The following is a 12296-nucleotide window of genomic DNA, read 5'->3' on the forward strand; positions in this document are numbered from 1 at the left end:
ACACAAATATATCTCCACATTTGTACATACAGTACATCATCCATCTGTTACCGTGTGTGTGTGTGTGTGTGTGTGTGTGTTTGCTGCTGAGAGAACACAGGGAGGAAAGAGCAATGCGGTAGCTATGGAGTCGTATCCATGGTGCCGTAACTATGGCAACAAAGCTTGGAAAGCTAGTGACTTAATTGGCATCTCTGAGGCTCTCTGGAACTGTGATCCAGAATAGCAACCCTTGACACACTAATGTTCCTTCACATGCCAGACAACACTCACGTCACTAATGAGGATGCTAACAAGTTAATCAATATCCCTTATTGTTTCCTGCCCTTCAGGACAATGTGTGTGTGTGTGTTTCAGTTCATCGTTGACGAGGCACGGCACAGAAACAGAGTCACAGAGGAAGAGAAAATGAAATAAATGTAGTTTAAAGGTGATTAAATGACTTACAGCGTCCATTGCAGCTTCTGATTCTTGATTGAGTTGTAGAGCGCCTGCAGAGGGAAACGAGAAAATCACATTTTCAGACAAATATGACAAGTAGCAGCAGCAGCTGTTGGCGATTTGATCAAATATTACAGGAGGGGTGGTGTATCGTGGTTTTTCTGTGAAAGCAGCACAGCCGGCTTCATTCAGTAAACTGTCTCACGCTGCTCAAACTGCCCTTTGCCTGAGCTTAACTCATTTTCCTTTTACCAAACAATCCATCAATCATCCAATCAGTCGACCACCACAACATCAGTTACGGAGCCCATTATCCACCGAGCACTCGGCCTGTCGATGGATAGACGAGCAAATCAATCGGCCCCCGATAAATAATTTAGACTTTGACGCAAACGCATCGAGCGGCATGAAGAAAATTAAGTTACAGGAACATGGACACGAAAAAAAATAAAACATGACGAAGAGGTCAGTGAAAACAGACAGCTGAGTTGGCTTTACACTCTCGTCTAAATGCTGTCGTGATGATCAATTAGTTGATTAATTGACTAGTCAAGAAGAAGAATATCTTTATCAGCTCAACTTTATCACTTTTCTCATTTTTATATTATTATAAATGATAAAAAAAAATGGAATAACTTTGGTTTTTGGACTGTTGGTCAGACATAAACATTTCATTTTATAGACTTTAATGATTAATTCTATTAATAGACCGATTAATTAATGAACAACCATTAGTTAGCAGTTAATCAGCAGTGTTAGAAGTTCTGTTACTTAAGTAAAAGCAGCAATATTACATGTGAAAGACTCAATAACAAGTTTAAGTCCTACATTCAAAATTAGACAAAAAAGTACTAAAGTATGAAAAGTGGAAGTACTCATAATGCAGAATGGCTCCTTTTAATATGTAGCCAGTTAATGTTGAGCTAGTTTTATCTACCTTATATACTGCTGGGTTGTTTAATGTATAACGTTTTATAATATTTTATTAATAGGGCTGTGAGAGTTAATACAATAATAACACGTTGACGCAAATTTGTTTTAAGCCACTAATTTCTTTAACGCATTAATGCAACTAACAATTTTTGAGGTTGTAACGGGCTCAAAGCTAGAGTGAAGATACTGGTATCATATGAAAGTCAATACAATTCAGTAAATTCATTACTTTATATTCATGTAATGAATATATAAATGTAAATTAGATGGTAATCTGCATGAGTTATAATAATCATCCATTTATAGTGATCAATTTGACCTGGACAGACGTGATCACTATAAGAGGTCACTAATTAATCACAAATGTACCTTCAAGGGAGATGTGTCAAGTATTTAATACTCTTATCAACATGGGAGTGGGCAAATATGATGCCTTATGCAAATATATATCTATATTTATGATTAGAAATCAATTAACAACACAAAACAATGACAAATATTGTCCAGAAACCCTCACAGGTACTGATTCATTAGGTTTTTTAGTTTCATATGATGCTAGTATCTTCACTTTAGCTTTAAACCTGAGCCCGCTACAACCTAAACATCGCAAGTTGCGTTAAAGGAATTAGTGGCGTTAAAACAAATTTGCGTCAACGCGTTATTATCGCGTTAACTTTGACGGCACTAATCTGCACTTATGCTTAATTTCTAAAAACTTTATTTGGGTTATCTTGATGTTCATTCAAATCCATTCTAACTTGTTTGTGATTAGACTCCCTCTCGTTTCTTTGCACCAGTTTTTCTATCTTTTCTTTTTTTTTGGGGTCATTGTTTCCATTCTCGAGAGAAAAACACTCTTTTACTTTCATTATCATCATAATCAACACAAAAAAAAGTAGCAGCAGGGAGAATAGAAGAGAGTTTAATGAGGGAGCCGGTCAGCGCTCAGCATCTCTGCTCTGAAAACCAAACGCAGCACATTCGGCTTCAACTTCCTCCAAAAAATCTGTAGCGACAATCAAGACGTGTGGACACTTTACAGCCCAGACAGCATGAAGTCATCAGACTGAAGCCTTTAAGACTCAGACGGAGGCCGCTGGATGCAGCTGACAGACAGCAGTGACAGCAGATGTGATGGAGAGGACACTTAAAGGCACTTCATCACCACCTTGTTCACCTCTGGATTCCTTGTAGACCAGCGCTGTATGTTCTCTACCATAATTGCCACCCGGGGAGAAGAAGAAACCTCAGCTAAAATCGATCATTTCATTCCTTTTATTAAAGAGCTGCCGCTAATGGTCCTCACTGGGATTCTGCTGTTTTAGACTTCCAACCTATTATGGATGTGATCGTGACTTTTAGTCAAATGAAATTGGATTTATAATGGCGTTTGATTCGGCGTGCCTAATCAGGTTCATTTCCAGAGTTTTTTCGTTGAGACGAGGGGCTAATCAGAAACACTTCTATGAATATTAACGACCATCCAGCTCTGGACCGTTACAGATTTAGTTTCCATACTGTACAAAATCTTAGCATTCAAACTATGTCCCAAAACTAAATGTGCTCTCATACATTTTAATAATCCCAGAGAGGAAATACAGCTGAGCTTCTCAGAGTCAAACTGCTTCTGTAGCACAAATCTGATGGACATCAAATATTAATGGTGAATTTGTAAGCTGTAAAAAGTTTACTGATGTGCAACAACAGCAACATAATGTTCTGTCGACAGAAGTTCATTATGTGTAAGTGAAGAAAACGGCTTCATTTGCAAAAGATGTGGCAGCAGGGTGCAGCAGGGATGACGTGTTTTTAGAGGCCGACCAGGAAGTTAGCATCGCTCTGGTTCCCTCGATAAAAAGACAATGAGATTGTTCCATTGGGTTTGGGATTATTGCAGAAAATAAGCTCTGTGGCAAACAAACATTTATGATACTTGCACATTTTGTTCAGCAAGATAATCTTCACAAATGAACACAGCTTTCATGATCTTTGAAGTGTGATCACAATCACCGCTTACGTTAGGCTATAAACAAACTAGAATGGCACTCGGAGAGCGCAGACCTCCGCCAACGCGTGACTTTAAAAACAGATCACAGCTCACAGCTGGCAGTACCGTGAGGTGGTCGGCTTATTATTAACACGGTGTGTTTCTGTATAACGTATCGGCGGATGCCTCTCTCATTCAGCAGCCTTGTTATGTCTGTATAACTTTACACTACGTTGTCTCTCATCCCGTCATCTACCGCTTTTTTCTTTCTCATTGCGCACGGCCAGCAGCTCACGCACACACATTCACACACGTATCTCTCTGCTCTCAGAAGGAGGCGGGGTCACGCATCATCAATGCGTCATCAGTCACACTGTGCATGTGTTATACCCTGTGGTTTTAATGCTCAGGCTGATCGGAATCCTTAAAAATATTCCTGAATCCGGATCATGATCTGGATCACCACCAAAATCTAATGGATTTTTCATTGTGCCACACCTCACCCCTCCAAAACATTCCATTCAAATCCATCGCAAACTTTTGGAGTAATCCTGCTAACAGACAAACAAACAAACAAACCAACAAACCAACGCCGGTGAAAACATAACCTCCTTCCTAACCGTCTTTTTAAAGACGCGTAAAAGTTTCAAAATTCACGAGTGGGGTATTTGATGACATATTTTATGTTGTAGAACAAAACGTTAAAACCTCTTCAGCTTGTGTTAACAACAGACCTTATTTCATGGCATCTAACTAAAAACCCATCGACTTCCAGAAGAGGGAACTAGAAGTGCTAAAATGCATTTCCGGGTTTTAGGACTCATTCCTGCACCGCTCTATGAAACTAAACTTAGAGCTGGGGCTTGATTTACCCTGCAACCAATTATTATTTTTGTATGATATAGCAATTAACATACTGTATGCACAGTGAGTATAGAGCTCTGACTAATTATTGATTCTTCTGCAGAATGTTTTCTCAATTAGGTTTATAAAATGTTCAGAAAATAGAAAACAAATGCTAAAAAGTGACGTTATAAAATTTGCATAAAATCTTGTTGTCCGACCAGCAGTCCCAAACCTAAAAGAAATTCAGTTTATTATCACATAACAACCTGTTTTCACTTCCGACCAATTTTGGTTGAAGAAGTGTTAGCGTCAAAATGTAATTTTCCCAAGCCTTTCTAAAAACTTTACATGTGACCTGACGTAGGTTTCTGCAGGATGACGTTGCTACATAGAGTATATACGTATCTGAAAGTCACACAATAACACAAACAAATGAGGAACCAATCGAGGCAGCTGTAGACCAGCAACTCCCGTGTTCTGCGAGGTAAAAATACTGTTTTTGTGAATGTAGTCTGGTGGCTTTGAAGACAGCGATATAAAAGCTTCAGTTCCCCGTTGGAAAGGGCTGTCTGACGGCGAGGTAAAGCGGTGAAAATATTCACAATACATTCCCCTCGGGGCTCCTTCCAAGGCAATGCCCCCCACACACACACACACATGCACAAGCACCGCCGCATCGTAACTACTTCACAGACACAGAGCGGAGAGAGGACCTCAACTCAACAACGCTACCTCATGACAAGTAACCGCGGCAGTGCTACTGCAGGGCTGAGTTTTCTCTTCCATTCTCCAGGAAACGTGCGGCGGTGACGCGCTTTGAGTTCAGGCTGGCGTACGCCAAGGGTAGAGTACGAGCAGGGAGGCAGGGAGGCATCTGATTGGTTCTTTCCAAGCGGACCGCGAGGCAGTGATCGGTAGACGTTTTTACAGGATTACAGCAGCTACAGATGACGGCTCATCAGTAATGGATCGCTGTCGGGGTGTAAAGACCATTTCAACCAATAGAACAAATAGTGTAGACTGGAGAACATCGTCAACCCTGCCTTTAAGGTTGCTAAAATATGTTTTTCTGCTGCTCCTTTTGTACTTTCTACTTTTGTTGCCTAAATAAACCTAAAAAGTAAGTAAACCTACGTTGGAAGTTTATTTCTAAAAGTGACTGTATGCATGTAACAGGCAGAGACTGACACGCCGCCCCTGACACGTCCTAAACTGCCGCTACTGTACCTACTGCGTCACAGTGTGAAGCGTAGTGCCACTGATCAAGCGTCTGTATTTGACGAGATGAGACTGAGAACTTGTTGCACATAAGACGAAGATAAGCAGCTTTTTTCCTGTCGATTGATTCAGTAATAATTATGTTTTTAATGGTGGTGCACGACACCATCTTCCTTCATGAGTTTTTTCTTGTGATTTATGTATAAGGGTGCATGCATTTCTATATTTCACCTGAACATGGGACAGATTTAGTGTCACAGTGAAACTGTGTTACAGATGAGTTTATTCCTGAAGAGTATTTTCCGTTTGTACAAAACAGAAAACACCCCTTACTGTAAATCCTCAGGGAGCACACAGTACCAACAAGCAGCAGGACTCTGTGGCTTTAAAGATAGACGACTAAAGAGGAAAGGTAGGTTTACAAAAAAAAAAAAAGGTAGATTGATGTGAGACTCATTCAGTCTGGAGCCTCACTGAGACAAGGATGGATGTTCGTCACCTTCACCTACTTGCTTCATCAACGTCACCGAGTGGCAGCAAATGAGAGCCATTAGCCTTGAGTGGTGGCTTTACACAACCTGGCAGTCAACCAATCTCCTTCATCAAACACTCCACACTCCATATGTGGATGTATATAAACTGCTTAGATGGTAAATCAATAATAAATACAATGATACAACACAAGGAATCAGATATTATGAGCTATTATTCAACGTTATGTTGGGTAAGATATGACACGTGAAATGAAATTAAGTAGGAAAACTCTGTGATTTCTTTTGAAGATGTGGATCAGCAGCACTTTTGTGATGATGAATGATGTGTCTGAATGTAAAAGTAAAAGTAACAGGAAGAGTTTTCGGTACCTTCCTCCTCTTTCTGGCCTGCGGGTGATTCTGTCCGTCCTGAGCCTTCCCCAGCAGGTCTGGAAACACCAGGGGTTTGAGCGAACGTGAGCGAGGGGTTCTGGGATAGCGAAACGGGTCCATCATGCGAAAATCTCTTCCGTAGCGAACGGTGCAAAGAGAGCGCGAGCGAAGACGCCCTGCCGAGTGCAGGCTGTTGACGCCAATCATTGCTCAGAAACCAGAGTCCAGAGAATCGTTGGGGACAATCTGCCCCGTCTTCTTTATTTTTAATGTCTGCAGGAAATAAGTTGATCCGAACAGATAAAATAAAGTGTGAAATAAGGTTCTGGAGATGGTGATGTGCCAACAGACAGCTGGAAGTGAATTCAGCTGTTACTGGAAGCAGGCGGTGATCAGTGGAAACCGCGGAGGGAGGCAACACATCATCAGTCTGCTGTCAGCGGCTATCAGCATGCATCAAACCCCAACAGTCTCGCCCCTGAGAGAGTCTTGATCAACGCCCACCAGGCGACACCGGGGTGCCCACATGACGCTGAATTATTGATAATGCAGCCATGTATTATACATGTGCAGAACTCCTTTTGCTGCTACTCAAGAAGACTTTGCAGGTGGCAATAAATCCAGCACTTTTTCTTCCAGTGTGAGCACTCAGGTTGGAGTTTAACGGGAAGTAAACTGCAGTTCGAGGCAGTTAAATGTGTAATTTCTCCAGGTGAGTGTGTGTAGAGGTGAGTGAACACACTCTCTCTCTCTGTCTCTGCAGGATACGAGCCTCTGCCAAAGGTGACACCTGTCCAGCTGCCACCTTTTAGCGACAACACACTCCTTAAACCTGCACTCAGCTGACACTCTCACAGATGGTATGAAACACTGGCAGAGGTGTGAACGGACAGCCAGCATGAAACAGATGGGTGCAAAATGCGGAAATCAAGAGGTAAAAAACACACACACACACAATAGGCTCTTTTGTGACAAACACACAGGCTAAAAACACACACACACACACACACACACACACACACACACAATAGAGGGAGATACAGAGGATTGGGAGGGAAGGATGACCGCCTTCGGACTTCAGAGAAGGAAATCCAAAGCTTGATTTCGTCACAAGCCCAAAAATAATACGATGTAAATTAAGGAGAATACTACAAAAAAAGGAGGCGGATGTAGAAGAATCAGAGATGTAGCGCTGATCGTTCCTGTTGCTGCCACCGTAAAATGGACTCCATCAGTTTTACAGTCACAGTGCTGATTGTCAGATTATCTCACTTCTCCTTCTGTCCATGTGTGGAGGTCCGCTGTCATTGTTAACCCCCTCCTCTGTGATCCACTTCTCTCTGTCAGTATTCTCTCTCAGACTCTCGTTCCCGTCGTACGTTCGGCGGGTGTGAGTGTCTGAGGGGATAAAAACGCCGCTCTCCTGCTGCTGATATCTTTCATGCCTTCCTCGTCTTTGTGTGGATGCCTGGTTCGTCTATCTGTTGCGATCTTTAACGTCCAATCCGGCGCTCGTCTTGCTTCCCTTCTCCCTTCTCCCTGCTGCTGCTTCTGCGGAGGAGGAGGTGGAGAGGAGAGGAGGAGAGGAGAGGAGAGGAGAGCTGGCTGCCTGAATCGCAGAGCGACAAACGATGTTGATAGGGACGGTGCTCTCCCTCTCTCTGCCTCCCTCTGCCTTCGCTTCGTCAATGCGTACCTCCCTCCCTCCCTCCCTTTCCTCCTTTCTCTCAGTCATCGCCAGCAAATCACAGTCTGCCTCTTACACACACACACACACACACACACACACACACACACACGCAGGAGAGGTTACACACACATGCACGCTTTTTTAAAAATATACTCGCAATGACAAATTAGTATTCAGTGGTGGTGTTGTGGGAGAGACGGGTAAGGTGAGAGGGGGAAGAAACATGCATTAAACAAAGGACAGTGTGAAAAGGTGTGAAGGACCAAGAGTGTATTCAGCAATAAAGGAATAGTTCAACATGTTGGGAAGAAGGCGTGTTGGCTTTCTGTCTACACACCAAGCCGACATCGAAGAACTAGAGGCAACAAAGACTACCAGATGCGTCGCTTCACGTCGCCTTTTCTTTAGGCCAAAAAGTTGTACTCGAAGACACCGCAAAGACGACAGCAGACGGCCGGTTAGCACGTACATCCTGAGCCTACGTGAGAGGAAATAACTATCCACACCAGCAGGCGGCGGTAGTCTGTATTCGTCATTCAAGACGGGAAACAGGAAGACCGAGGACGGCGGATACACAAGCCGTTGCTCTTATACGTACATGAAACAAAGCACCATTTTCACACAGCTCTCACTTACACTTAGCTTCATTCCAGATGTTCATGTCATTGTGTAAATATCCGTGTGTTGGAATGATCAGATGAGACGAAGATGAAAGATGAGAAGAGCCTTCTGTGCTTTTCTCGTTGGCTTGCTTTCCTCATTTCCGTTTCTCTTCTCGTGCACTGATTCGTTTAAGCTGAACAGCCAATCTGAGTGATTTCTCTCACCGACGATTCAACATGTCGAATCGACCGAAAACACACCGGGACACACCGCAGAAACTAGGGCGAGGGACGCTCACCGATGGCCTAGTTAGTTACTGTGTGGTTAGGTCAAATACATACAATCAATAAGGCAGTACAGTGATACTTGACCTCTGAACTGTTCTGCTTTCTAGCAAAAGCTCTGACTGTTTCCATTCAATCGACCAACAAAGGTCTTCATCAGGGTCACTGTCAACATTCAGCAGTAGCTTGCTTATTTTTGCATTTTGTACTTTTTTTGAGACCATATTCCACCCAATGCAATGAGCCCTTCACAAGATTAAATAAGCCCAATACACCTGAAGGATCCAAAGAGCACCTGTATGTGATTACCACCACAAAGACCCAGCAGCGCTTCTACTCCATTGTCCTCTGACTCTACTCACACTTTTGGCACAAACTATTTGATCTCATCTGTCCATAATCGATTTGATTTGAAGACTTTTTCCACTGAAAACAGCTGCCTGCTGCAGCAGAAAACAACGTCGATGAGACCGAATCAAAACAGTAAAGTAGTGAGCCGGAAAAAACAAAACACAGAGCTGAAAGATGCTAAAATGTCAAAAATATTGATTATAGCCGCTTTAATGGAGCAGTGTGTAGGATCTGGCGGTATCTAGCGGTGAGGTTGTAGATTACATCCAGTGCAAAAAACACGATTGGCTCTAGAGCCAGTTGTTGTAAGAGTAGTAGGTCATCTGGAGCAGAGTGCTTAGATTGTGTTTGTATGTACGTGGGAAGTGAGTGATGAAGCAAGAGAGAGAGAGCAGCGGCGACAGCAGCTGGTAACGCTATCGACTCCGGCCCAAAAGTTAACGTGTTTGGTTTGTCCGTTCAGGGCTACTGTAGAAACATGCCGGTGCAACATGGCGGACTCTATGAAGAGGACCCGCTCCCTATGTAGATATTAACGGCTCATTCTAAGCTAACAAAAACACAACAATTCTTATTTTCACGTCATTATACACTAAAGGAAACATTCATATTATATCCCATTTCTGCCAATATGTCCCCCTAATTGTTACACACTGTTCCTTTAATGCACATACATGACCTTTACATCAATCTCACTCTTAGAAGGAAAGCAAATAAGGGTAAAATTGTTCCTTTAAATGCTCTACAAACAAGCATACATAATTATTTAACCACATTCACATGTTTCCTTTTAGTCTGCTCAAATGCTTCTGATGATTAGTGTGTTTGAGATTTAATGGATCCTAAAAAGCCTCACAATAATCAGCAATATGACACACACTACTTCATCACAACACGCAGATTCACGGCATCACTAAGCGATTATGAATGTTTAACCCCAAATTTAAAAAGCAACCAAACAACCTTTGCAGCAAATAAGCAAAATAAAACACTTCAGGTGCCATAAACCTGACATGGAGGCTCATAAAACCATAACAAGAGTGGAAGCAGGAAAGAAAAAAGGAGGCCACGGAGAAAATTGAGCGTCTGACAGAAACCTTTGCTTTACAAGACAAATGAATGAGGTGTTTCCCCCGAGAGAAATCGGTCAAATGGAATTATTGACTTGAGAGTGAGTAACAGGGACAATATGAGCTACGGGACTGTGACCGGAGATTTAATGACTGCGTCAGTCTGAGACCTCGGAGCATCGACCGCACTGATTTGACGTCTACAGTCGAAACAAACCAAAAGATTCAGAGCTCAGTTTCACCAGGTTCTCCTAAAGGAAACATCCGCTGTTATAATTTGAACTTCATCAAGTGAACAACAGTGTCAATATTAAAAATATTTAGTGTTGTGCTGTTCTACAGGCAACTTTGCAAATATGGTGTGCAACATTTTTTTCTGTCCCGCAAGCTAAAGATACCAAAAATTGACAGTTCTTGCTCACTACAGCCGGCCAGCTGTTTGTTTTGGTTGACGGATACGGAACGGATATGACGTCACGTTACTCAGACTACAACAATAAAAGCGGTAACTTCCTTCTACACCAACAAAGACTCAAATTAAGCAAATATATTGATTCTGGCATTAAAAAATCGATTTCAAAATCACAAAGAAAAAAAAATGCAACACATGGGTGAATCAATTTTTTCCCCCATCCCTACTACAAAAACGTTTTTTTGAGTAAACTGTAAAGAAACCATACACTGTAAAAAAAGAAAGTATAATATAACGGAAATTTTCCGGCAGTCTGTTAAAAAATAGAAAAATACTGTCCGTTAATTAACATAAATAAACTCTACTTTGTCGTCTCCAACCAAAACTCCGGTGGAGACGATAACGTTACTCGCTGCGGAGCCCGGGGCTGAGGCAGGAAAAGCCAACACTAGGATCAGCATTGATTCACGGAGAGACCTTCGTCTGGTCAGCTAACATTACTGCCAAGCAGCTGAAATATAGAGAGATATTGGGGTTTTAGCTGACGTGTGTCTCCTCACTGTTTTGAGCGATGCTCGTTCATGTCTGTTTAGAGCGAGCAAGCGCGAGCCCGACGCTGACTTTGGTTGAGTTAACGGCCACAGGTGTCGCTGTTAACAAGCATTTCTGATTCTTACAATCAGTCCCTTTAAGAAGTAGGAGAATTTCATTTTCTAATAAATGTAGTGGCGTAAAAAGTAAAATATTTGCCTCTGAAATGTAGTGGAGTAGAAGTATAACATTTTATAACATTTTATAACAACATATACTTTTACTTGAGTATACGTTCTCACTGGGAAAAACACCGGATGAAATGGGATTGTTACAACCCTCAGAATTTAATGCTCTACTTTTTTTCTCTTCCTTTTGTTGTTGTTGTTGTTTTTAATAGTTAATGCACCTAAAACCTTTTGTGTAATGAACTGAACCTGTGTATTTGTTTGTATCCAAAATGACGCTCTCATCCTCCTCTGCTCCTTGTTCTGTATTTCAGGCCCATTTCTAAATTTAAAGCACCATAATAAAAGTTTAATGTGTGCTGTGACTGAAGGAAACTGTTCCTCCCTGATGAGCAGTGTCGGTCTTTTGACGTGCGCCATCAGGGCGGACATGTTGGCGAGCTGCGACTTCATCAGGAGGGAAAAGAAAGGAACATCAGCGAGCCCTGGGGGGGGAGCTATGACCTTTGACTGCAAACAACCTGCATCAAGACGACAGCTTGTTATAGCAGGAGGAGGTAAAAGCCTCAGTGTTAGTTTCTGTCACTGTCTGTCTGTCTGTCTTTGTAGTCCTCTTATCCTCCCTGAGACTCTGTGGGCAGCAGCAGCAGCAGCTTGTGGGCTTGTGGCTCGAAGCCCAAGAAAACCATCAAGGTCCCTCCGAGCAAAGCACTTAACCCTGAATTACTCCAACGAAGCTGCAGCCGACCGCACAACAAAGAACACCTGCTTGCCAAAAGCAAACCAAACAACTTGGTTTTCGTTACCTCGTGCCCTCTATCAGTTCTCCCGTCTGCTGTCAGTCTCTCCATCCCACTCAATATTTCACATCCTGTC

General features: G+C 42.4%; 1 protein-coding gene across 7 annotated transcripts in view; it reads right to left on the reverse strand.

Moving 5' to 3' along the window:
* The window catches only part of LOC141757960 (PH and SEC7 domain-containing protein 1-like), an 85079-nt gene that overhangs the window by 19698 nt on the left and 53085 nt on the right, over positions 1–12296 (reverse strand). For 6 of the 7 annotated variants that reach the window (XM_074618890.1, XM_074618893.1, XM_074618889.1 and 3 more), the window contains one exon: positions 448–491. In XM_074618890.1, the coding sequence (XP_074474991.1) occupies positions 448–491 (44 nt within the window). Of the gene's footprint in view, positions 1–447; positions 492–6288; positions 7973–12296 lie in introns of those variants that run through there. The other variant, XM_074618896.1, reaches the window with a different exon arrangement.

Source organism: Sebastes fasciatus, chromosome 20 (genome assembly GCF_043250625.1).
Source record: "Sebastes fasciatus isolate fSebFas1 chromosome 20, fSebFas1.pri, whole genome shotgun sequence".
NCBI classification, from domain to species: Eukaryota; Metazoa; Chordata; class Actinopteri; order Perciformes; family Sebastidae; genus Sebastes; species Sebastes fasciatus.